This window comes from Geotrypetes seraphini, chromosome 4, assembly GCF_902459505.1.
Source record: "Geotrypetes seraphini chromosome 4, aGeoSer1.1, whole genome shotgun sequence".
In the NCBI taxonomy this organism is placed as follows: Eukaryota; Metazoa; Chordata; class Amphibia; order Gymnophiona; family Dermophiidae; genus Geotrypetes; species Geotrypetes seraphini.
The window spans coordinates 315371287-315397985 of record NC_047087.1 but is presented as its reverse complement, the minus strand read 5'-3'; the positions used below and the strand labels follow the sequence as shown (position 1 = coordinate 315397985).

The following is a 26699-nucleotide window of genomic DNA, read 5'->3' as shown; positions in this document are numbered from 1 at the left end:
CCCTAGGTACGCCACTGCCTCTACCACAGCTTTGTAAAAGCTCTTATTTTGGTTTTTCCTTTTATTCTCAAAAGGAAGAATACTTCTTTATACTTTTGTTTACCAAAGATAGCCTATAAACTTTGAAACAATAATATTTGAACTTTAGAATTTGCTTTAAGAACATAAGAATTGCCGCTGCTGGGTGAGTCCATCCTGCCCAGCAGTCCGCTCATGCGGCGGCCCCAAGGTCAAGACCAGTGCTCCAAATGAGTCCAGTCTCACCAGTTTAGCATGAACTTGTCCACCCTAGAGGGTGTTTTCCCCTATAACAGACTGCGGAAGAGCGTTCCAGTTTTCTACCACTCTCTGGGTGAAGAAGAATTTCCTTACATTTGTACGGAATCTATACCCTTTCAACTTTAGAAAGTGTCCTCTTGTTCTCACTACCTTGGAGAGGGTGAAGAGTCTATCTTTCTCTACTAAGTCTATTCCCTTCCGTATTTTGAATGCTTTGATCATGTCCCCTCGTAGTCTCCTCTTTTCTCCTCTCCTCTTTTGTTTCATCAAAGCTTATCAATAGATGTAATTTTTGTATGATAATCGTGAATATAACATACAATACATAAAATACCTTTAAGATTTTGCTGGAGTTCCAACAATTCTTGCATGAGGGCATTCTTCCGTAAATTCAAAGCATTTAGGTGGACATTTTCATTTTCTATCAGCTCCATTTCTAAGAATAAACATTTCAAAGTTTAAACTGTGCAATGTTGTCAGTGTTTTGTAGTTAATATTCAAAATTTACCTAAACTGGAAGAATAGTGAAATTTGTTCTTGCCTGCTACCTTTCCTTGATTTCTGCTAAACTAGTCCAGACTGACAGGTTATACCAGACATGGGCAAACTATGGCCCTCGGGCCATATCCAGCCCGTTTGGTTTTAATCCAGCCCAACCATCTGAATCCTGCCAACCACAAGCCCTACATACCTCCCTCCAGAGCAGCATCAGGTCAGCAGCACTCTAAACAGGGTGCTTCGCAGCCTTCTCTCGTCAGGGAATTCCCTCTGCCGTATCACTGATCATTCCATCAGTAACCTCATGAGAGGCCACGAAACAGCCTGTTTAGAGTGCTGCGGCCCAACGCTGCTCTGGAGGGAGGTATGTAGGGCTCGTGGTCGGCGGGATTTAGATGGGAGGGAAGGATGGCAGGTCAGCGGGGGTTCGGCTATGCAGTGGGGGTGGGTGCTCAAGGGTTCTGCTGCACAAGGGATGGAAGGGAAGGATGGAAGTTAGGCAAGGGTTCTGCTGCACAGGGGGATGGGAGGAATAGAAAAATGCTGCAGAGGGAAGGCACTAGGGAATGGGTGAGAGGGGAGGAAAGATGCTGCACATCTGGGAGAGGGAAAGGAAAGAGGAATAATTGGGGTGAAGGAGAGGAAGGGAGAGGATAAGCAGCATAAAATCTATTTTACTCTTTGGGATCTTACCAGGTGCTTGTGACCTGAAACAGGATACTGCAAAGGCTGAGGATCAACCAGTATGATCATGTCCTTCAAAGTCCTCGGGGCCAAATCAATGGCCTGATCTAGAATCAATAGAGGTTAACCCACCTGCTTCAATTCCTTAGGGGATAAATGGTCCTCATGGTGGGGGTGCTTCTTGGATATCAATCTCAATGCTCCAGTGCTCTCAACATATGTTTCAAGGGGAATTAATGTTGTTTCCTCACCTCTGCTCAATATACTGCATTAGGATTCCTCGGCATCAATGAGGATGAAGTCTTTGGTGCTAAGATCGGATGATGCCTGTAACTGGAGGCTGCTATTGATGCTCATGTCAAGGCAAGTGGAGACCTTCTCAATGTAGAGTTTACAAGAAAGATTATGATCGGGCCCTAGACACTGCAGGCACCATTTATGAGTGTCCATAAAAGAACATGGTCCCACATCACTACTGGGAGTCTTAAATAGCCAAGGCAAAAATCAAATTACAAGATTTTGAAAAAATGTTATCCTGACCAGGATACTTGAGGCCTAAGAGGGCCAAGTGAGGGATAAAGTACTGGTCCCATGCAACCACTTACATGAGGTGGAAAACAAAATTCAGGAAAGGTTGCAGAGATGAAGAAAAGACATTCAAGCTAAGATGCTAACATGCAACCATATAGCTCATAGAAAGGGAGAAACTGGCTTGAAGTGCAACTACAACTGGCAAGAAGTTGCTCACGTGCAGGATGTGCTGCCCTCAAAAGTTTTGAGAAGTTGCTTATCCTTGGAGAATTAACGTTTCTCGCTTCATATTCGCAGGGGTTAGAGGCAAAGCCAGCCCACAAATACATTTTTCTATCTTATTCACAATATCTTGGTTAAATCCCTTGTGAATACTGTGAAATCGTGAATAAAAAGTGAAATTCTGTCTCTGTACACTGAAGTGCTGAAAAAAGTGAAATTTTCTCTGTATACTGAAGCCCATGCTAAAAAAAAAAAGCCCCAAATTTTTTCTCAGCACTCTAGGATGACATCATTTTGGGGATGAGCCAGCAAGATAAAACCCACAAATAACTGAAGTCACATGTGCTGAACCCGCAAATATGGAGGGAAAAGTGTAGTTCAATAAAACTAATTTTATATGAAATTTGCTTTCAGGACTATCTGAAGAATGAAAGCAAGATTGGCTGCACTAAAAATTTTTGCATACCTTCTTTCAAGACATTTGCCTCTTTTTCCAAGGTACATATTTCTGTCCTCACTTTTTTCTCAATTAAGAGAGATCTAGTATTTGTCAGTCCATACTCATTGTTAAATTCTGAAACTTCTTTCATAAATTTCTTCTGTTCTTCATTAGCTGTTTTCTTTGTGTGTTCCTAAAACAAATAAAAAGCAAAATGCTTACCAATAACAGGTATTCCAGGTAAACTATACTTAAATGGATAACATTTTCTGAAATGTGTCTGAATGGAGTAGCTTTCTCTAACTTTAACTAGTAAAAGTGTGAGTAAGGACACACCACTGCAAAAGTATTTTCAGTTGCATCTATTCCGGGTTCCCGCAAAATGGCTTGCAGAGAGAGAATACTTACAACTTTGAGCACCTCCCCTATAGAGGCGGAGCCCCAGCCCATACCTCAGTTTTTTTTCTCTGCAAGCAAACTGTGCATAGGGGCTCTGATCTGCTTAGCAGTTTTTGTATTCTTGCATTTAAAGTTCATTTTTTTCTGAGGCTTTGGTGCCCTGAGGCCCTATTCCTGGGGATTCTCTGCCTAGGAAAGGACGCAGACCCACTATACCGGTATTCAGCTCTGCAGGACAAGCCTTCGGAATGATCCTGGAGAGCCAGCCTGCTGTTTTCTTCTAGGCTCGGGGAAAAGGATCTAGGTGTCATTGTTGAGGATACATTGAAACCCTCGTCTCATTGTGCAATGGTAGCTAAGAAAATAGAATGATAGTAATTATCAGGAAAGGAAAACAAAGATAAAAATATTATACTGCCCTTGTATCGCTCTATGAAATGGCCGCACATAGAATACTGTGTGCAATTCTGGTCACCATATCTCAAAAATGATTTAGCTGAATTAGAAAAGTTACAGAGAAGGGCGATTAAAATGATAAGTTTCAAGTTTCTTAATTACTTGATATACCGTCTATCACAAATATCTAAACTGAGAGAGAAAGAGATTATGGTTACTGCAGATGGGCAGACTAGATGGGCCATTTGGCCTTTAGCTGCCATCATGTTTCTATGTTTACAATAAAACTGATAATGTAAAAATAAAACCAGCTCTAGTTAAAAATAAAGGGGGAGTAGACAGACTAAAGGAAACAATTTCCCTATGAGGAAAGGCTATTGCGGCTAGGCAGTGGCATACGTGGAGGGGCATAATCAAAAGATACATCTAAGTCTGTTTTGGCCTAAGTCGCTAGTCGCCCAAAGTCGGATATGGGAAAAGGTCCATTTTCGAAAAATACATCCAACATATTTTGTTTCGAAAATCATCTAACTGTACGTCCATCCGTCTGATCGTCCAGACCACTAAGTCGTCCATCTTTATACCCCATTTTCGGCCAAAAATTCATCCAAGTCAAAAACGCCTAGAACAAGACCTTTTGGATGTGGGTGGGGTCAGCAAAGTGATGGACTGGACACCAAAACATTGCACCAGAGTAGTGGAGTACCTTATAGGGCACTGCTGTGAACTTCACAAAAAGGGTGCCACATCTCACCACAACAACCTTATAGATCATGGTGAGCCCCCTAAAACACCCCCAGAACCAATTAGACCCACCTGTCTACTACTCCAATAGCCCTTATGGCTGCAGGTGCCACTTATATGGCAGTACATAAGAGTTTGGGTTTTTTTTGGGGGTGCCCATGTTTCACCATGCATGCAGTGGTTAGAGTGGCTTATGGGCCTGAGTCCTCCTCTCCATGGTTCATTAGCCCATCCCCAGACCACTTAAGCCACCTCTGTGCAGCTCTTCTAGAATTTCCTATGCCAGGCTGCCAGGTGCTGAGTTCTGAAGGCAGATATGTAAAATTGTTATTACGATATTTATGGCAGTGGAGGGGGTGGAGGGGTGTCAGTGATCACTGGGTGAGTGTGTAGGGGTCTGAACTTTGTCCCTACAGTGGTTATTTGGTCACTTTGGATACCTTCTTGTGACTTAGACCTGGTTTTAGATGGCCTAAGTCACAATGTCCAAGTTCCGTCTAGGCCAGGGGTAGGGAACCTTTTGGCTGAGAGAGCCATAAACGCCACATATTTTGAAATGTAATTCCGTGAGAGCCATACAATATGGTTGATACATGGCGAGGTTAAGTTTCATGCAGGCGTTGAGACTTCCATCCATTAAATGTGATCGTAGGTTGGTCTTTAATGTTCCTTAGATGTGAGAAAGACTGCTCACATGCATACATAGAGCCAAACATTGTCAGTACAGCCATACTCACATGCTGCAGTGTGTGGTATGTGACGGGAAGCGCGTTCCAAGTTTTGACAATCAGATGGTCCGCCAGTTGAAGTTTTTTCATTTCTCCCCACTTGTGTTTGCTCGCCAACACTGCTTGTTGTCGTGCAAGTCTTTCCAAATCTTCATTCAGTGACTTGAACTTATTCACCCACATGTCTGAGGCCTTCAGGTCAGCAGCTTGTAGCTCAAAATCTCTGATGGAGACACCGGGGATGTAACTCAGGTCAGCGCTGTCCACTGCACACTCGTGTGGATGGGTGATGAACTTAAAAAGATGAGTGCGCTCACGAAATTCTTCAAAGCATGCTTTGAATGACTGCAGGAGATTAGATGTGAAGCCCGCTAGCTGCTGAAGATCAAGATGTTGAGCAGGGTCACTTGCTGTGATGCATCTTTGAACTCCCCCAGTTTTTTCAATGTAGTAAACGACCTGTTTCAATGTCGGCGATGAAGAGTTCTAGCTTGTTTTCAAATGCAAACACTGCTTGTTGAAGAGATAAGACTATATTTCCAACGCCTTGCATTTTCACATTGAGCTGATTCAGATGTTCAGTGATCTCCACGAGATAGTAGAACTTCAAGAGCCACTCAGTGTTAGCTAACTCAGGATACTCGACGTTTTTCATTTCAAGAAAAGTCCGAATTTCGCTCAGACAAGCCGTGAAATGGCTGAGCACCTTCCCTCTTGACAACCAACGCACATTGCTGTGCAGAAGTAGACCAGGATAGTTATTCCCCACTTCTTCCAGCAGTGTTTTAAACTGGCGATCATTTAAAGCTCGGGCAACAATAAAGTTGACCACCTGAATGATCAGCGACATCACTTCACCAAGCTGCTCACCACACATCTGAGCACAAAGCGCCTCCTGATGTAGGATGCAGTGAAAACTTAGGATGGGTCTCTTTACATGTTCACGAAGAAACACTACGAATCCTCTGGTTTTCCCCGCCATGCATGGAGCACCATCAGTACACACCGAAACAAGTTTATCCATCGGTAGATTTTGTTCTTTAACGAACTCAATGAAAGACTTGAATAAATCCTCCCCTTTTGTTGTCTCTTTCATAGGCAAAACAGCAAGACTTTCCTCACGTAGTGTGTCATCGACAGCATACCTTATGTCTGTTGATTCATCCAAAGCAAGAGAAAAGAATGGTGCTGCATTTATGTCCTTCACTTGTATTGCCTTAATTTGATTTGCCATCATGATGGTACGATCGTGAACAGTTCTTGCCGACAGAGGCATGTCTTTTATTCGTTTGATTATCTTGTCTTTATCTGAAAAGTCATCAAAAAGTTCATTGGCAACATCAAGCATGAATGTTTTGGCATACTCCCCATCTGTGAATGGCTTTCCGTTTCTTACAATTGCTAAAGCACCAGCAAAGCTAGCCAAATTCCAGTCACCTTGTTGGGTCCAAACACAGAGTTGCTGCTGACTAGCTTGCAATCCTTTTCTCCCCATCATGTGCCCTCCTTTTATTTATCCCGTCCTTCCATCATGTACCCTCTTTCTCCAACCCTTCCATCTAGTACCTTCTCCTCTTTCTGTCTACTTCCATCCAGCGTCTGCTCCCCTCTTTCTCTCCTCCCATTTCCTTCCTGCATTTGCTCCCATCTCTCCCATCTGCACTTCCATCCAGCATAGGCTCCCCAATACCATCCAATGTCTGCCCTTTATCTCGCCATCCATCCCTCTTCAATCAGCATCAGCCCCCTTTCTTTCCCTCCAATATCCTTCCCCCTTATGTCTCTCCCCTTTCTCTGTACATCAATTCCATCAGCACCACCCTTCCATACCACCCTGCCCCCTTTCTTTCCCTCTACCACTCTTCCATTCCAGTCCTGCTCCTTTCTCTCCCTTCATGCAGCAAGGTCCCACGATGACTGTAGCTGCCGGCTGCCAGTCCACCCCACTCCGACGTACTTGCTCTGGAGCGGACTCAGCAGCATTATGCTGGAAGGTCCCGCGATGACTCGTCTTCTGGCTCTGCTACGGAAGAAGTAAGTTACGTCGGAGGGGGTGGACCCGGCAGACGCAGGGAGTTGCGGCAAAGTCCCGCAATGACTGTGTCTGCCGGGTCCACCCCTTCCGACGTAACTTACTTCTTCCGGAGCAAAGCCGGCAGACGAGTCATCGCGGGACCTTCCTGCACTTCAGCGCAGCTGCCGACTCTGCTGCAGAGAAAGTAAGTCAGAGGTAACATTTATTTTTTTCATCAAAAGGGGACATCTATTAATTGACTGTGTATCCTTTCTTTCATTTCTTTCTTTCTGCACTCAGGCCCAACAACTGTCCCTTTCTATTCCCTCCCTCCTTCTTTCCCATGTCCTTAGTGCCCCCAGTGCCTCCTTCTCATGTCCTTAGTGCCCCTAGTGCCTCCTTCCTGTGTCCTTAGTGCCCCCAGTGCCTCCGTCCTGTGTCCTTAATGCCCCCAGTGCCTCCTTCTCATGTCCTTAGTGCCCCCAGTGCCTCCTTCTCATGTCCTTAGTGTCCCCAGTGCCTCCATCCTGTCCATAGTGTCCCCAGTGCCTCTTTCCTGTGTCCATAGTGCCCCAGTGCCCCGTCCTGTGTCCTTAGTGCCCCCAGTGCCTCCTTCTTATGTCCCCCCCACTACCTTCCAGATTTTGTCCACCCCCAAAGCCAGCCTGCCTACCTATCTCCCTCCCTCCCTGCCGCGCTAAAGCCAGCCAGCCAGCTTGCCTGCCTACATCCTTCTCTCCCTGCCACAGAAAAAAAAAAGCGTCTCTCTCCTTCCTTTCCCCCGGTCCGCGCCGCTGCAATCTTACCTCCCCGTTCTGCTGCTAATCACCGCCAACAATGTCTTCTTTCCGACGTCAATTCTGACGTCGGAGAGGACGTTCTGGGCCAGCCAATCACTGCCTGGCTGGCCCGAAACGTCCTCTCCGATGTCAAGACGTCGGAAAGAAGACATTGTCGGCGGCGATTAGCAGCAGCGGCGCGGACCAAGGGAAAGGAAGGGCATGAGGACCTGGATCTGGCAGGAGGACCCGGGTGGGTAGTAGGGCAGGAGGACCCGGACCTGCCGCGAGCCAGATGTGGCCATCAAAAGAGCCATATCTGGCTCGCAAGCCATAGGTTCCTGACCCCTGGTCTAGGTAGTGTTGTAAAACTTTTGGTTATACATGCAGTACAACTAAGTCTAGGACAGCCCACGTCCTGCCCAAATCCCGCCCTCACCACTCCTCCTAAATGCCCCTTTTAGCTCTGGGCATACTGCAGCACTGTAAAGGCCTAAGCCATTTTTAGATACGTTTAAAACCTGGTTCGATTATTGGCACTTGGGACGACTTGTCTCACTGATTGTCCAAGTGCCGATTTAGGCTGGTTTTTAGATGTATTTCCGTTTCAATTATGAGCCCCCTAGGGTATATGATACCTGGGGGCCAATCATTTTTAACCCCCCCCCCCCCCCCCCCCCCCCCGATATAAAAAAAATATTTTAGTAACCCCCCTACTGCCTGAAAAAGTTAGTAAAAAATGATTTTATAAACGATCACAATACAAGGGGACACTCAATGAAGTTATAGGGAAATACTTTTATTTATAATTCTTTATTCATTTTCGTATGTTACAACAAGTGTATCAAATAAACTCATATAACACTTAAAGATACACACTTGATTAACTCACATATCAGCATCAAATTTAACATTTCATTAAAAAATTAGTATTCTATAATGTCAAAATATTATGTAAGAAATCTAAATTTATATCATTCTTATTGAATATAATAATCCCCCATCCCTCCCTCCCTCCCAATTCAATAATACATAAAATCATCTTTATTGTGAATTCATTTAAATATTGATTTATTATGTAATAATCAGAAACAAAATCCCACCCCTTTCCCCTCTAATCAAATATCTTATCATGGGAAAAGTTAATCATTCATTACAAAAATCTGTTAACGGTCCTCAGACTTTCTGAAATTTACTCACATAACCTTTTTGCGTTGCAATGGTGAGTTCCATTTTTATATATGACATACAGAATTCCACCAGAAATTGTAATTTAACCTGTCATATTTTTTCCAATTATATGTTATTTGTTGTATTGCTATTCCGGTTAAAATAAACAAAAGTTTGTTGTTACTTGATGAAATTTGACTTCTTACTCTCATAGTTGTTCCAAATAAAATAGTATCATATGTCAAGGCTACCGGGTTTTCTAACATCCTATTAATTTGAGGCCAAATTGATTTCCAGAATGATAAAATAAATGGACAATAGAATAAAAGGTGATCTAATGTCCCAGCTTCAATATGACAATGCCAGCATCTATTAGACTTAGAACTATCTATCTTTTGTAAACGAACAGGGGTCCAAAAAGCTCTATGCAAAAGAAAAAACCAAGTTTGTCTCATAGATGCTGACAACTGTACATTTTAACCTCCAAGACCAAAGTCGTGGCCATTGAGATGCATTAATTTGATGCTTTATCTCAATGCTCCAAATGTCTCTAAGACCATTTTTTGGTTTTTTATTTACAAATCCGGATATTAATTTATACCACTGTGCGGCTCTATGATCCATTGAATCCATCTGAATGCATAAGAATTCCAAACTATGATAATTAGTAAGATTTTTCCATTCAGGGAACCCTACCTGAATGGACTGCTTCAATTGCAACCATCTAAAATATTGCGATTTATTAAGACTAAACTTATGTTCAATTGTGAAAACTCCAGCAACTTACCATTTTTTATTACATCCTCCAAAATACGAATACCTGCTATCATCCAATGCTTCCAGATGATTTTAAAACCACCAATTTTGATCTTGGGGTTTAACCAAATCGTTTGAGTTGTTGATTTACTTATTGGAATAGGAGTTAGATTACTTATATATCTTAAAGTTTTCCAGGTATCCATAAATATTTTATGCTCTTTATATAACCTTGGCATTTTGATACTAACTACATGACTAAGACGCAAGGGAAACATAAGTCTCCATTCTAACCAGAACCAATCTGGAATATTGTCAGTGGGCTCTGGGAGGATCCAATACATACCTTGACGCAAAATATAGACTTGATGATACCTATAAAAGTTGGGAAAATTTACCCCGCCCTCCACAATTGGCCTTTGCAACGACACTAAAGCAATTCTGGGATTTTTACCAAGCCAAATAAATTTTGTCAAAACCCTATTTAATTTTTTATAAAAAGATTCTTGAAAGAAAACTGGTATCATCCCCATTTGGTAACAAACTACAGGCAAAATCATCATTTTAACAGTTTGTACTCTTCCCCACCAAGATAAATGCAAAGGATTCCATTGCTCACACATTTCTGTCACCTTTTGTAATAGACATTTTTCATTAATTTTAATTGTTTCATCCACTGTTTTTGTAATCCAAATTCCTAGATATTTAATAGCATCTTCCTTCCAAACAAAAGAAAATGCATCAAATAATCCTTTTGTAAAATGTATATTTAATGGAAGAATGTCTGATTTATTCCAATTTATCTTATATCCCGAAAATTTTCCAAATTTCTCAATCAACTCAAGCAAACATGGAATGGTAGATTCTGGATTCCTCAAATATAATAAGATATCATCTGCATAAGCTGATACTTTATATTCTCTATCTGAATGTGGTATACCTTGTATTTCCTTCACTTGTTGAATAGCCAATAATAAGGGTTCCAAAACAATATCAAACAGCAAAGGAGACAAGGGACAACCTTGTCTAACTCCCCTCTGCAAATTAAAACGTTCTGAAAAAGTATTATTAATATATAATCTAGCAGCAGGGGAACTATACAACGTTTGTATTATTTGTATGAATCCAGAACCTATACCAAACCACTCCAATGCCTGATACATAAAGGTCCATTCCACTCTATCAAAAGCCTTCTCTGCATCCAGAGAAACAGAAAAAGTAGGCTCTCTCATCTTCTTTGTCAAATATAACATGTGGAATGCCAATCTAGTATTGTGAGATGAATGTCTTTGAGCAACGAATCCTGTTTGATGCATGTCTATAATATGAGGGAGAGCTTTAGCCAATCTTAACGCTAATATCTTTGCTAGTAACTTACCATCTACATTTATTAAAGATATTGGCCTATAGTTTGAAACCAAAGTGGGATCTTTATTTGGCTTTGGCAAAACAATAGTTAAAGATTCTGCCATAGTGCCAGTAATAGAACCTTTATTAAGTTGAAACTGATAAAGATTTAATAAATAAAGCAATAGGAAATTTTGAAATGATTTATAAAACTCCACCATCACCACCTGGAGCGGATCCAACTCTAAGGGACTTCAAAGCTGTTCCTATTTCTTTTAGTGATAGTGGCTCTTCCAAGCTTGGTTTTACATGTTCAGGAATTTTAGGACCCTCTAACATTTTCAAAAATTCTAAACCATCTTTTTCTTTATCTAAATAAGTCTCGGAAGAATAAAGAGATTTATAAAACTTTAAGAATTGTTTTAAAATAGGCTCAATTTGTGTAAATGTTTCACCATTTTCATCTTTGATGGCAATTAATTTTGATTTTCTTTTTTTCGCTTTAAGATAATTTGCCAATATTCTTCCCGCCTTATTTGAGTTACCATAATACAATGCTTGCTGAGAAAATAAATCTTTCCTAATCAACTTAGATGAAATCTCATTATATTTGCCCTTAACCTTTAACAACTCCTGTTGAATAGAATATTCTCATTTTTCTATAAGTTTTGATTCTAAAAATTTAATCTCTTTCTCTAAGTTTAAAAACCTGTTTTTTAAGATAAGCAGAATATGAAATTAGGAGAAAAGTTTTTTTTACTCGGAGAATAGTTAAGCTCTGGAATGCATTGCCAGAAGATGTGGTAAGAGCGGATAATGTAGCTGGTTTTAAGAAAGGTTTGGACAAGTTCCTGGAGGAAAAGTCTATAGTCTCTTATTGAGAAAGACATGGGGGAAGCCACTGCTTGCCTTGGAATGGTAGCATGGAATATTGCTACTCCTTGGGTTTTGGCCAGGTACTAGTGACCTGAATTGACCACCGTGAGAACGGGCTACTGGGCTTGATGGACCATTGGTCTGACCCAGTAAGGGCTATTCTTAGGTTCATTTATCTGTAAATTCTATATCATTTACCTGATTGTCAATTTTGACTAAGATGACATTTCCTGAATGTTTTGTTGAATGTTTATATACATTTTTTCAAATATCAATAAAAATGTTGAACTTAAAAAATGTATTAAAATTAGTCCAATAAAAAGATTAACTTATTTCCATTTTCTACTTATAAATGTTTATCAATGCAGCTACAATACTACTTTATTCTAAAGCAACAAAAAAAAATATTTTGCTACCTTTTGTCATCTCTTTTTCTGCTTTCCTCATCTTCCCTTCACTCTTCATTCCATCCAGCATCCGCCCTCTTTCTCTATCTCCATGCCCTCCCCCATGCTTTGGCATCCCTCTTCTCCTTTCCTTCCCACCGCAAACTCACCCCATGAACTGGCATCTACTTCCCTTCCCACATGCCCTGGGATCTTTCTCCTCTCTTCTCCTTCCATCTCTTCCTCTCCCTCCATGCTCTGGCATCTCATTTCCTTCCTTTCCCTCCCTTCTTTCCCAATGGTCTGGCATCTGTCTACTTCCCTTCCCTCCCCCATGCCCTGACATATCTCTCCCCCTCCATGCTCTGGCATCTCCTCTCCTATACCCCTTCTTTGTCTCCTTCCCCTTTCTCCCACCATGCCCTGGCCTCTCTCCCTCCTCCTCCAAAGTCTCACATCTCCTTTCCTTCCTTCCCCTCCCTTCCTTCTCCATGATCTAGCATCTCCTTCCTCTACCTTCTCCCTCCCTCCCTCCCTCTTAGCCACCCCTATCCCTCAGGCAGCACAGCCTTCACAACTTACTGCTCTGTGGCGTCAGGCTTTCCTCTCTCCTGCCTATTTTTTGCTTCCGCGAAGACAGGACCTGGCAGAAAGTAAGGCCTGACAGTGGCAGAGAAGTGAGTTGTAAAGGCTGAGGCTGCTGGAAGGAGAAGTTCCGGGACCATGACACTAATGCCAACCCAGGGAGCACACCCTTATGGTCTGCACCAAGGGAAGACTGCCCCTCCCCTCCCTGATATGCCACTGCAACTAGGGCTCTTTGGCTTTGAGAAGAGACAGCTCAGGGGTGATAAGATAGAGTTCTATAAAATACTGAGTGGAATGGAAAGGGTAGATAATAATAATAATTTTATTCTTATATACCGCCAAAGCCATGAAAGTTCGAGGCGGTTTACAACAAGAAGCACTGGACAATCAGCGAAGAGCTCACAATTCAAAGTCATCAATACAATCTACATAATGGAAGAAAAGGTTCTCAAAGTCATCAATGCAATCTTACATAATGGAAGAAGTGGAAAGCTATATAGATCTTAAGGTTACTGGTTGAATTAGCAGAGGTATAAAAATTCTTAGTTTACAAACCGATTGAACAAACTCGTTTTTACCAGTTTTCCAAAATTGAGGTAGGTTGAGGAGTGCGTGATGATGTGAATTGCTTGTTTATTCTTTCCAAAAATACTAGGACTAGGAGGCATTTGATGAAGCTACTAAGTAGTAGACTTAAAACAAACTGGAAAAAATATTTCTTCATACAACGTGTAATTAAACTCTGGAATTTGTTGCTGGAGAATGTGGTGAAATCAGTTAGCTTAGCAGAGTTTTAAAAAGGTTTGGATAATTTCCTAAAAAAGAAATCCATATGTCATTAATGAGATAGCTTGGGGAAATCCACTGCTTATTCCTAGGATAAGCAGCATAAAATCTGTTTTACAACTTGGGATCTAGCTAGGTACTCAGGACTTGGGTTGGTCTCTGTTGGAAACAGGATGTTGGGTTTGATGGATCTTTGGTCTGTCCCAGGCAATTCTCATTTTCTTAAAGAGCTCTGCTCTAGGCTCAGACTCTGATTCCAATTTTATTGCCAGAGATTGTCCCATCTGCCTAATGAATTTGGTAAATCAGAGACTCTCTGATGGTGATCTGTGAGGAGGTGGAGATGTGGCTGATGGAATCCCATAAGACTCCACAGCAGACAGCTCTGGGTAATAATCGTAGGAGGAACAGAGAGATAAATCAGTCATATTCTTTGATGTCCTGTCTCGGAGATGGAAAGCGCCATGATGGACATCGGGGTGTCAAGGCAAATGTCACGATGAACATGCAGGAGAGCAATGAAATATCCTATGATGCCAATCCAATGAGTGCCTGAACCAGGAAGAATCTCAAATGTCTCGATGATATAGCTTTCTTGGACCTCAAACAATGATGGTGTGAAGTCTGAGATCTGGCTCTCGATGGTAGTTTTGAGCACTGTTCAGACTAGGCTGGTACTAGATGTGTTATGGCAAGGGCTTTCACTGCATGGGGTTGTGAATATGCCAACCAAATCCCTTTGTACAAATTCTCCAATTTGGTCCTGTAGGAATGACAACAGTACCATGGTAATCATCTGTACAGATGCAAAAGTTAGAGGAATGGTCTAATGCCTGGCAACTAAAATTCAATGCAAAGAAATGCAGAGTAATGCATTTGGGGATTAATAATAGGAAGGAACCGTATATGCTGGGAGGAGAGAAGCTGATATGCACGGACGGGGAGAGGGACCTTGGGGTGATAGTGTCCGAAGATCTAAAGGCGAAAAAACAGTGTGACAAGGCAGTGGCTGCTGCCAGAAGGATTCTGGGCTGTATAAAGAGAGGCGTAGTCAGTAGAAGAAAGAAGGTGTTGATGCCCCTGTACAGGTCATTGGTGAGGCCCCACTTGGAGTATTGTGTTCAGTTTTGGAGACCGTATCTGGCGAAAGACGTAAGAAGACTTGAGGCGGTCCAGAGGAGGGCGACAAAAATGATAGGAGGCTTGCACCAGAAGACATATGAGGAGAGACTGGAAGCCCTGAATATGTATACCCTAGAGGAAAGGAGAGACAGGGGAGATATGATTCAGACGTTCAAATACTTAAAGGGTATTAACGTAGAACAAAATCTTTTCCAGAGAAAGGAAAATGGTAAAACCAGAGGACATAATTTGAGGTTGAGGGGTGGTAGATTCAGGGGCAATGTTAGGAAATTCTACTTTACGGAGAGGGTGGTGGATGCCTGGAATGCGCTCCCGAGAGAGGTGGTGGAGAGTAAAACTGTGACTGAGTTCAAAGAAGCGTGGGATGAACACAGAAGATTTAGAATCAGAAAATAATATTAAATATTGAACTAGGCCAGTTACTGGGCAGACTTGCACGGTCTGTGTCTGTGTATGGCCGTTTGGTGGAGGATGGGCAGGGGAGGGCTTCAATGGCTGGGAGGGTGTAGATGGGCTGGAGTAAGTCTTAACAGAGATTTCGGCAGTTGGAACCCAAGCACAGTACCGGGTAAAGCTTTGGATTCTCGCCCAGAAATAGCTAAGAAGAAAAAAAAAAAAATTTTTAAATTGAATCAGGTTGGGCAGACTGGTTGGACCATTCAGGTCTTTATCTGCCGTCATCTACTATGTTACTATGTTAGATGATGCAGCATGTATTGGGTATGGAGGTATTGGTGTCCTCAATGACAAGGCACGCCTCCGAAGGGGACACTACTTGTAAGGAAGGTGTTCTTGTCTCTGTGTGTCTATGCTTAGGATGCGTTGATGGTATTGATGCCTGAGATGACACCGATGTATGCTTGGATGAGGAAGAGTGTTTATGTTTCTTAGTCTTTTCAGCTGATTCCCCTGATGGAGGCAGCACCAACGATATAGAGGTTGATCTCAGTGTTGATGCTTGCACCAGTACTGATGCTGAAGATGGCCTCTGGTTATCAGCGTCAGCAGACATCCTCAATCTTGTCCCTCCTTCCTCCGCCCGACGCCGTGCAAGCAGGAGGACTCAGCTCTCTCTTAGAGCCCCTGCCTCTCCAGCCACCGGGGATCGCCGACGCAGCCCGACTTTTGAGTCGGATTTTTCTTCTTCAGCCCTTGAGGGCCACCGAAAGCCTCTCCCCGCAGCGACTTCCTAGGCAGAGGAAGGAGGAAGTTTCTGCCATCTTGTCCCTCCTTCCTCCGCCCGACGCCGTGCAAGCAGGAGGACTCTGCTCTCCCTTAGAGCCCCTGCCGCTCCAGCAACCGCGGATCACCGAACGCAGACCGACTTCTGAGTCGGACTTTTTCTTCAGCCCTTGAGGGCCACCGAAAGCCTCCCCCACCCAGCGACTTCCTAGGCAGAGGAAGGAGGAAGTCTCTGCCATCTTGTCCCTCCTTCCTCCATCTGACGCCGTGCAAACAGGAGGACTCTGCTCTCTATTAGAGCCCCTGCCTCTCAAACCACCTCTCCAGCGAATTCTGAACACAACCCATACATCCACTCTCACAACTAACTCAAATAACTACCAAACCGCAATCCTCACAAATTTAAAAAAAAAAAAAAAAAAAAAAAAAAAAAAAAAAATGGCACTGCATACACACAACCTCATTCTTGCCCTCATACTAATTGCCACATTTATAGCAAAATGGAAAACCACAGGCTACCAAATACAAACCATCCCTATCCTAACAACAACACACAGACCTGTTCAACATACCAGAAAACTGCATACCACTAGAACACTAACTCCATGCCCACTATCCAGCCAAGCCAGCATCCCCACCATCTGGGGAAAAAGACCCCCACCAAAACCTAACTCAAACACACAAAAATACCAAACCTCACCAAGAACTATCATCAATACAACCACTACACCAACCACAAAATACACTACAATTGCTTGCGCATATATGAACATCAGATCCGTAAGCCCAAAGGCAGAATTAATCAAAGATTGGCTGACCAAAGACAATCTAGGCTGTCTCTTCCTAACCGAAACATGGCTCACCTCTGAGTCAGATCCAAGCATCACAGAATTCTGCCCCAAAGGATATAAACTTGAAGTAGTATGTCGAGAAAACAGAAGAGGAGGAGGTCTAGCAATCATAACAAAAAACAATCTCAACATCGACGTACTAACCAAGCACTCCACCCCTTATCTTGATCTGCTAGCCTGCCAAATATCTGACAAATCACTCAATGGAAATCTGAACTGTCTTATTTGCTACATTACACCAGGTAAATGGAATACTTCAAAACAAGAACTTGAAGAATTCATCTTCCAGAACTCACTCTCCTCCACACATAACTTGATCCTCGGAGACTTAAATCTCCACTTAGAAGATCAATCATCCAAACAAACAACAGATATACTCTCATACCTCAACACTTTATCCTATCAAATTCTCAACCCAGAACCCACACACGAAAAAGGTCATCAACTTGATATAGCAGCTTACTCATATCCAAATCAAAACACACAAAACATCTACATCTCAAACAGGTCCTGGCACCCTACTCTATGGTCAGACCATTTCAAATATTCATTCACTATCAATTGGGCTCAAAATAACAACAAACCCACCCCAAAGAAAACACTCATCAAATTCAGACCGAAAATCGAACCTCACACATTCTGGAACACAGTCGACCCCGAAATCGACCCCAACAACCCCAAAGAATTCATAAACAGCTGGAGGACCCTCAGTGAATCCACACTAAACGAACTTGCTCCAATAAAAAACAAAAACAAAATAGACAGACCATCTAATAAATGGTTCGACAACGAACTTCTACAACTAAAAAGAAAATGCAGACAATTAGAAAGGTCATGGAAAAAACAAAAACACAACAACATCAAAGATGAATGGAAAATCCTAATCAAACAATACAATACCAAACTGAAGGAAAAACGAAAAAACTACTACTCCAAACTCATCAGCACAGAAAAACCAGACACAAGAATACTTTTTGACATCTTAAGAAATCTCACCGATACCAAACCATTTCTCGCCACCCAAGGAAACCAAACCCCCACAGCCACCCAATTAGCGGATCACTTCAAACGCAAAATCATCACAACCAGATCCACATTCAACAATTCAATAATCAACATAGAAGAAATACGAATTAATCCCAAAACAGATGAAGCAATCCCAGCAGACAGGATATGGACAAACTTCCCAAAGATACAATGGTCAGACTTGAACAGGCTTTACAAAAAATACAGAAAATCCTCATGTGACTTGAACAACTGTCCCTCATACTTACTAGCAACAGCTTCCACCAAATTTAAAGCTAGCCTCACACTATGGCTTCAAACAACACTAAGTGAAGGTCATTTCCCACCGGAATTAGGAGAAATCATAATTACACCTATCCTAAAAGATCCCAAAGGTCCTATAGATAATCCTGCAAACTATAGACCAATCGCTTCAATCCCTCTATACATTAAAATAACAGAAGGCCTTGTCGCACAACACCTCTCCAACTACCTTGAAGACCATCACATACTACATCCATCACAATCTGGATTCAGATCCAACCACAGCACAGAAACTCTATTGGTATCACTATTAGACATTGCCCGACAACACCTCAGCAAAGGAAACAAGCTGCTTCTCATTCAACTCGATCTCTCTGCGGCATTCGACCTAGTTGACCATCACACACTACTCCAGATATTAGACGCAATAGGAATTTCAGGTAATGTTCACAAATGGTTCCAAAGCTTCCTCAAAACACGAACATACAAAGTCAAATCAAAAGAGCACATATCCGACCCATGGTCAAACCCATGTGGAGTACCACAAGGATCACCATTATCACCCATATTATTTAACCTCTTCATAGCATCCCTAGGCATAACCCTAGACGCCCTAAACACAGTATCATTCAGCTACGCAGATGATATAACTATCCTCCTCCCCTTTAATATTCAAGACCCCTTATCCACAAACTACCTGAAAATGATAATGGAAACGGTAGAAAAATGGATGTCAAGTCATAAACTAAAACTGAACTCGGAAAAAACTAAATTCCTACTACTGGAAAGGGAAAAAAAACCATCTCTCACAGAACTAGAAGTAAACACAATCAAGTACCCAATGCAAAGCACACTCAAAATCCTGGGAATCCTACTAGACAGAAATTGCACAATGCAGTCTCAAATCCACAAAATCATCCAAAGAGCATTCTTCACAATACGAAACCTAAGAAAAATAAGAAAATTCTTCAACAAAGATCAATACAAGATATTAGTACAATCCCTAGTACTGAGTATTGTAGATTACTGTAACAGCCTATACCTATCATGCCCAAATTACATGATAAAACAATTACAGACAGTTCAGAACACAGCCCTCAGAATCATCTACTCACTAGGCAAATACGACCACATCACCAAAGCATACTTAGACTCACACTGGCTACCAATAAAAGCAAGATCTCAGTTCAAATTCTACTGTCTACTATACAAGGTAATACATGGAACAGCACCCAGCTACCTAAACAACAGACTACACCGTAACCTCTCACACAGATCAAGGAGAACCCAGAGCCTATTCACTCACCCCCCTCTCAAAGGAACACGACGAAAGAAACTATATGACAGCCTTTTAGCGACACAGGCAGCAAAGATCGATACTACCATCACCAATCTACTGACCAAATCAATAGACATTAAAGCATTCCGAAAAGAAATCAAAACTCATCTCTTCAAAAAACACTTCCCATCATCATAACCTCACAAAAGTTTAAGATAATGCTCTCATGACTACCCAAACACCACCACCAGCAACACCCGAATCCGAACAGTATTATCTCTACTCGTCTAAACAACAGAATCCGGACAATATTATCTCTATTCGTCCAAACAACCTATCACTATCTACTATCTACTACCAATTTATCCTGGAAAAGTCCAGAACAACAATTGTAACTTAACGCATTCTTGTTTATATGTACTGCAATGCTACTGGAAATGTCCAGTCTTCTAACTTGTAATCCGCTTAGAACCGCAAGGCACAAGCGGAATAGAAATCACTTATGTAATGTAATGTAATGTAATGTAATGTGTTTGAAGTTCCCTGAAAAGTTTTTCAAACTGGAGTGGGCGAGCCTTAAGTGACCTGTTCTGCAGTCCAGAGCAGCATGGGCAAGAGTCAGGATGGTGGTTCAGGACCTAGGCACTGGATACAAAAGTTATGTGGGTCAGTAGCTAAAATGGTCCTGTTGCATAGAGTGCACCGCTTGAAGCCACTGACATCGAGGGGAAGATCACTATCAAGAAATCAAAGGACTTAATTTGCTTGGGAGATTGAACAGATATTGAACAAAAAAAGCTCAATGCTCCCAGCCTGAAAACAGGCTGAGATGAGCCCGAAACACAAAACCAAAAACACGGTAAAAATCCCCAAAAAATTACCAAAATGAAGGAAAAAGAAAAAATAAATAATGAGGAAACTAAAAGAAATATACAAACAGGAAGGAACTGGACCTAGCAAAGTTTGACATACTGGAAAAACCACAGCTTCTCAACTCTGCGGAAAACTGAGAACTTATGGTCCCATGAGCTGATATTGGGTGGAAAGGCACTGGCATATGCGCAATGCAGGCAGAGTTGAGACTTTTCAGCCTTTTAAAGTGACACTACACTTTTCAACTGTCCGATAATAATAATAATAATAACTTTATTTTTGTATACAGCATTACCATGGAAGTTCTATGCGGTTAACAGATGAAGAGACTGTACATTTACAGAGAATGACACAGGGAAAAAATGTGTCCCTGTCTCTGCGAGCTCGTTCCCGTCACCATCCCGTCCCCACGAGCTCAGTCCCCATCATCGCCCTGTCCCTGCAAACCAACTGATCCCATCCACACAAGCCTCGACTAGTTTTATACTGAACTTATTTTATTAAAGTATAAAAAGAAATAATATTCTGTACAATTATCATTTTATAAATCAAAGTTCTGGCTGCTGAACTAGAGAAAGAGATTTTCAGCTGGCAGAGCTTTGTTTATAATGTTTATCAACACAACTAATATAGTACTTTATCCTAAAGCAAAAAAAAAGAAAAAAAGAAAAGAAATAGAATTTTTTTTTCTACCTTTGTTGTCCAGTTTCTGCTTTCCTCATCTTCTCCTCATTCAATTCCTTCCATCCAGGGCCGGCCTTCTCTCTCCCTTCCATCTCTCCTTCCACCTCCCCCCCTTCATTGGTCTGGCACCCATTTTCTTCCCTCCGCTCCCCTCATAGTCTGACATCTCTCTCTTCCCCATTTCCCTTCAGCGTCTTCTCCCCCTCTCTCTCCCCCTAAGCGCCTTCTCCCCTCTCTCTCTTTTCCCCAGTTCCCTTCAGTGTCTTCTCCCCTCTCTCTCTTCCCCAGTACCCTTCAGCGTCTTCTCCCCTCTCTTCCCCAGTTCCCTTCAGCGTCTTCTCCCCTCTCTCTCTTCCCCAGTTCCCAGCATCCTCTGCGGAAGAACTGAAAGAAATCTCAGTGAATCTGGAAGATGTACAAAGCCAAATCGACAAGTTAAAAAGTGATAAATTGCCAGGACCAGATGGTATACATCCTAGGGAACTAAAAGAACTCAAACATGAAATTGCTGACCTGGTGTTAGTGATCTGCAACCTGTCACTAAAATTGTCTGTAGTACCTGAAGATTGGCGGGTAGCCAATGATACGCCAATTTTTAAAAAGCGCTCCAGGGGAGATCTGGGAAATTACAGACCGGTAAGCCTCACTTCAGTATCAGGCAAAATGGTAGAAACAATTATAAAAAATAAAATTGTGGAACACGTAGACAAACGTGATTTAATGAGATGGAGTCAGCATGGGTTCAGCCGAGGGAGATCTTGCCTCACCAATTTGCTTGACCTCTTTGAAGGTGTGAAGAAACGTGAATAAAAGTGAGCCGGTTGATATAGATTTTCAGAAAGCTTTTGATAAAGTTCCTCACGAGAGGCTCCTGAGAAAATTAAAGTGTCAGTTAAAGTTCAGTTGTGGATTAGGAATCGGTTATCGGATAGAAAACAGAGGGTAGGGTTAAATGGTCATTTTTCTCAATGGAGGAGAGTAAACAGTGAAGTGCCGCAGGGGTCGTACTGGGACCGGTGCTATTTAACTTATTTATAAATGATCTGGAAATTGGAACAACTAAACTGTTCAAAGTTGTTAAGACACATGCGGATTGTGAAAAATTGCAGGCGGACCTTAGGAAATTGGAAGACTGTGCGTCCAATTGGCAGATTAAATTTAATGTGGACAAATGCAAAGTGATGCACATTGGGAAGAATAACCTGAATCACAGTTACTGGATGCTAGGGTCCAACTTGGGGATTAGCGTCCAAGAAAAGGATCTGGGTATCATTGTTGACAATACGATGAAACTTTCCGCACAATGTGCTTCGGCGGCCAAAATAACAAACAGCATTCACAATTTGCTGATGTTGCCGGCTTCAGGCCTTCTTCTCTGTTGGGTCCTGCCTTCATGGAAACAAGAAGTAGGCACAACTCAGCAGAGAGGAAGGCCCGAAGCCGGCAACAGCAAATTGTAAATGCTGTTGCTGCCCAAAGAAGTTAAAGATGCCAGGCCTTGGAGCACCCAGGGCAGCCCACTTCTCTCCCTGTAGCCAGGGCCCCTCTGAAAAGGAACATTTAGCTCTCCTACCAAGAAAACCCCGCTGACCCACTGTGAGACGACAGACAAACCTCCCCCTCCAGCACTCATCGGCAGCCGCTGCACTCTAAACAGGCTGCTTTGCAGTTCGTGGCCTTCTGCAAGTGATTCCCTCTGCCGCGTCACTGCTGATGTCATCAGTGATGCTACAGAGGGAATCACCAGTAGAAGGCCGCAAACTGCGAAGCAGCCTGTTTAGAGTGCTGCGGCTGCCGATGAGTGCTGGAGGGATGTTTGTTGGTCGTCTCGTGGTGGGAGGGTCGATGGGGAGGGTTGGGGTGATGATGCTGGGGGAGGGCCCGGGATGATGACACTAGGAGGGTCTGGGCAATGACTGTGCTGCGAATCCAGCGAGGGTGAGGGAGATGTCCAAATGGCCCTAAAACACTGCACCGGCGGGCCCCCCTGACCATTTTGGACCCTATCCTTTAATCCGGCTCTGATGGAGCCGTTCTCACAAACTGCCCACAGCTGCCCCGAAGCTTTCCCTCTGCGGTGATCTGCCCTGTCAGAAATGGGAAGTTGCAGCAGAGGGAAAACTTCGGGGCAGCCGCTGGCAGCTTGTGAGAACAGCTGCTGTGTCGGGGCCCTTCTGTGCAGGAAAATTTTGGTTACTGACAGAACTGCACTCAAGTGGCTAAAGAGTCGCATGCGGCTCGCAAGCCACGGTTTGCCGACCACTGTTCTAAGCCAATAGGAAGGACTCCTAAAAGACAGCTGTATTTTATGTACCCATGATCTGGAGGCCGAGCAATGGGAGGCAGCCAATGAGAAGGTAGTGCATAGGGTGATAGAGACTGTGATTGGCCTCGAGGATTAAATGCAGGGAGAACAGATGTGCAAATCTTTATCTGATGACTTCTGGCAGGACAGCTTTATCATAAGTTGGTAATTGTCTCACGAGCCAAATTATATGACCCCGCGGTCCAGATTTTGACAAGTCTGTTCTAGACCATAGGGTTATTTCCCTTTACCTGCATGGGCTGCAGAAGAGATCCATTCCAGGTTTTTCACTCCGCCTCTAGAGTACTTCACACTATTTCTTCCTTTACCCATGTACACCATTTTTCTTTCCCTCCCACTCCACGTACCTATGTCCAACAATTCTTCCTTTCTCTTCTTTCCCCAACTGGCTGCATCTCTTTTCCTCCCTTCTTAACATCTCAGCCCGTGGAGCATCTTTCTTTCCCTCCTTTCCTAACATCCCAGCCCTTGCAGCATCTCTCTTTCCCTCCCTTCCTAACTCCCCAGCCCAAGCAGCATCTTTCCCCTTCCTTCCAAAACCTCTCCCCGAACAACATATGTTTTCTCCCCCCTGCGAGATCCTGTGCCATGTCCTCTCCCAACTATCTACTCCCCAGCCGCTGTAATTTTAAATCTTAAGGCAGCCAGCAGCGGCAATGAGGTGAGCCTTCTGCTGTCAGCCTACCCTGGAAGTCTTCACTCTGTAGCAACTTCATGTTCCTGCAGAATGAAGGGTTCCAGGGAAGTTGATGGCAGCAGGCTCACAATGTTCCTGCTGCCTGAAGATCTAAAATTACAGCGACCGGTGGAGAAGGTAGATGGGGGAGTCAAAAGCATCATAACTGACTCTTCTGACCTCAGACAACCAATCTTGGGGGAGGGCCATGGCTCATTTGCTCCCCCCTACCCATTCCAACGTCTATGTTTCCCATACACCCTCAGCCCAGCAGCAGCATCTCTTTCCCTCCCTTCCCATAAGGCCCAGGAAGAAGTCATGCTTCTGCTAGTGAATTTTCACGGCAATTGGAGACTGTTTGCCACAGCCAATGAACTCTGATGAAACAGCCATATGGATCCATAGGGAAATGGAAGTTTTAGAGGCTTTTCTTCCCCAACTACTAGAACTGGACAAGACAAATAGGTGATCCAACAGGCAGAACTCATGTGTCCCTCAAAATAATGAAGAACAACTTTCCTAACATCCAGCAATTTCAAACCTCTGTCCTGTTTCTTTTTGCCCACGGACCAAAAGGTGGAAAATTACACTTCCTGATTAACATGGAATGCCGAAACCATTTAACCCTAACCCTATGCCAGAAAGGAAGGTATGGTGTACAAGAACACCCCTGCCTCTGTGAATCTGAGGAAAGGCTCTTTGCAAGATAATGCCTGCAATTCCGTCAACCTTCTAGCCAAAGTGATTGCGATTAAGACAGTCTTCACGGTAAGATCTATGAGAGATTCCTCCGCCAATAAATCATACGGCACTTTAGTGAAGGCCCGTAATACCATGTTGAGATTTCACATAGGACCAGCTACCGTACTAGAGGGCAGAGCCAGAGAGCTCCCTTCAAGAACTGGGAACATTTGGTTGAGAGGCCAAAGACTTTCTGTCCACTCAGGCTTTGTAACATGAAATATCGGCTATTGGAACCTTGAGATATCCTGCCACAAGGCCCTTCTCTAAATCGTCCTTGGAAATGGTAGCCCATAAGGGGACTAACAGCTTCTCCTTACACTAGTACTGAAAGAGTTTTCACACTTTCGCATAGGCCACTGCAGTCACAGATTTCTTCGATTGTAGAAGAGTTGCAATAACCAAATCCGAAGCTAAGGTTGCACACTCAAATGCCATGCCATAAGCCCAAAGCTTGTCAGATTCTTTAGGACTATGGGCCCCTGTAAAGAAGAACAGTAGTCTGAGACAACTGTTCCGCTGCAACTGGACTAGATCTGCATACCAAGGACAATACAGGCAATCCAGGGCCACAAGGATTACTGATCCTCGATAGGCCATTACCCTGCAAAAGACCCTGCCTATCATCTGCCATGGAGGATAAACCTACAACAGTTTTATCTATGCCATCGCTTTTGGGCTCAGAATATTCAACTGAAGAAGCGAGGGGCTTTCCTATTGTCTGCTGAAGCAATTAGATTGAAAGTGGACTGCCCCCCAGCTTTCACAATGTAGTTGAATGCTCTCTGGGACAGGGACCATTCCCCTGGATCCAGGATCCACCAACAGCTGCAAAGTCTGGTTATATGCTTCCCAGCAAATTTTTCACCAGTTCTTAAAAGGGAAAGAAAATACAAAGATTCCTTTTAACGATATCCCAAGAGAGAAGTACTCTCTGGGATTCCTATGCATGTAATTCTCTCTCTATATTTATTTATAACTTCAACAATCATCTGGTACATAGCTGTTCCTTCTGTGGAGAAGCTACATATTTTAACAAGTACATTTTTTCCATCTTACCCCCTTTATCCAACCCTCTTTTTCTCATCCCTCAGCCTGTTTCCAACATCTAAGTCTTCCATGCAAGTTTTGTACCTATTCCCATTCCTATCTCATTGCATCTATGGGGTTAGATATTTAGCTGCTGGTGGCATTATTCCTGGATATTCTATACCAGGTCATGTCCAGGCACTGGTATTGAATATCAGCGATCATGTGGCCGTTATCTCTTATGCATCTGTGTGCAATATTCAGCACTTAACCACTTAAGTGGCAGTGAATAAAGATTGGACTGAGTTTTATGTGGTTCAATTTGGCCACATAATAACTTAGGCAATTAAGTGCTGAATATCTCTGTTGTCAATTTCAGATAAGGCAATTCTTCACTCTTTAAAGAAGCACTGACAACAGCAGGCATGATATACAGTAGACTCCTGTGTGGTTTTCCTATGGATAAACAAATCAACTTTGTGGCCAATTCTAGGAAAACATGATTGAAGTCACCAGAAAGAAACAAACAAAAAAAAAAAATCCCCAACTTTCTATTAGAGCAAACTATCAAAAAAAATTATCTAGATATCATAACTCATCCCCTTGTCCATCCCCTCTCTTGTAAATTTTCCCTCAAAGTCTCTACCACTCTTGTAATTTTTCTCTTCAAAGTCTCAATCATGTAAACAGCTCCCTAACTTGTAATTTTCCTGGAAATGTCCAGTTATCTTCTTTTGTAATCCGCCTAGAACTGCAAGGTACTGGCGGAATAGAAGTCACTACTGTAATGTAAGTATATAACAGTCCAAACTCCATCCTTTTATATGAAAATATAGAAAAGGCATTCAAACAAGTGACTGCTTTTGGATCCACAATGTGAAAATCAGCCACACTCAAACATTTTGGCCACAACTTTAGTTATGTTTTCCCAGAGACTACCAATGTGGTAAATCATAGACTAGCACCGCAGCACTCAATACTCCAGTGGGAAATGTAAACTTATGTTGCCAGCTGCAAGCAATGC

General features: G+C 42.8%; 1 protein-coding gene across 2 annotated transcripts in view; it reads right to left on the bottom strand.

Annotated features, from left to right (window-relative positions):
* CCDC172 (coiled-coil domain containing 172) overlaps positions 1-26699 on the bottom strand; it is a 73145-nt gene that overhangs the window by 33081 nt on the left and 13365 nt on the right. For both annotated transcript variants that reach the window (XM_033940120.1, XM_033940121.1), the window contains 2 exons: positions 2681-2846; positions 614-715 (listed from right to left, as the gene is read on the bottom strand). In XM_033940120.1, coding sequence (XP_033796011.1) covers positions 614-715; positions 2681-2846 — 268 coding nt within the window. The remainder of the gene's footprint in view (positions 1-613; positions 716-2680; positions 2847-26699) is intronic.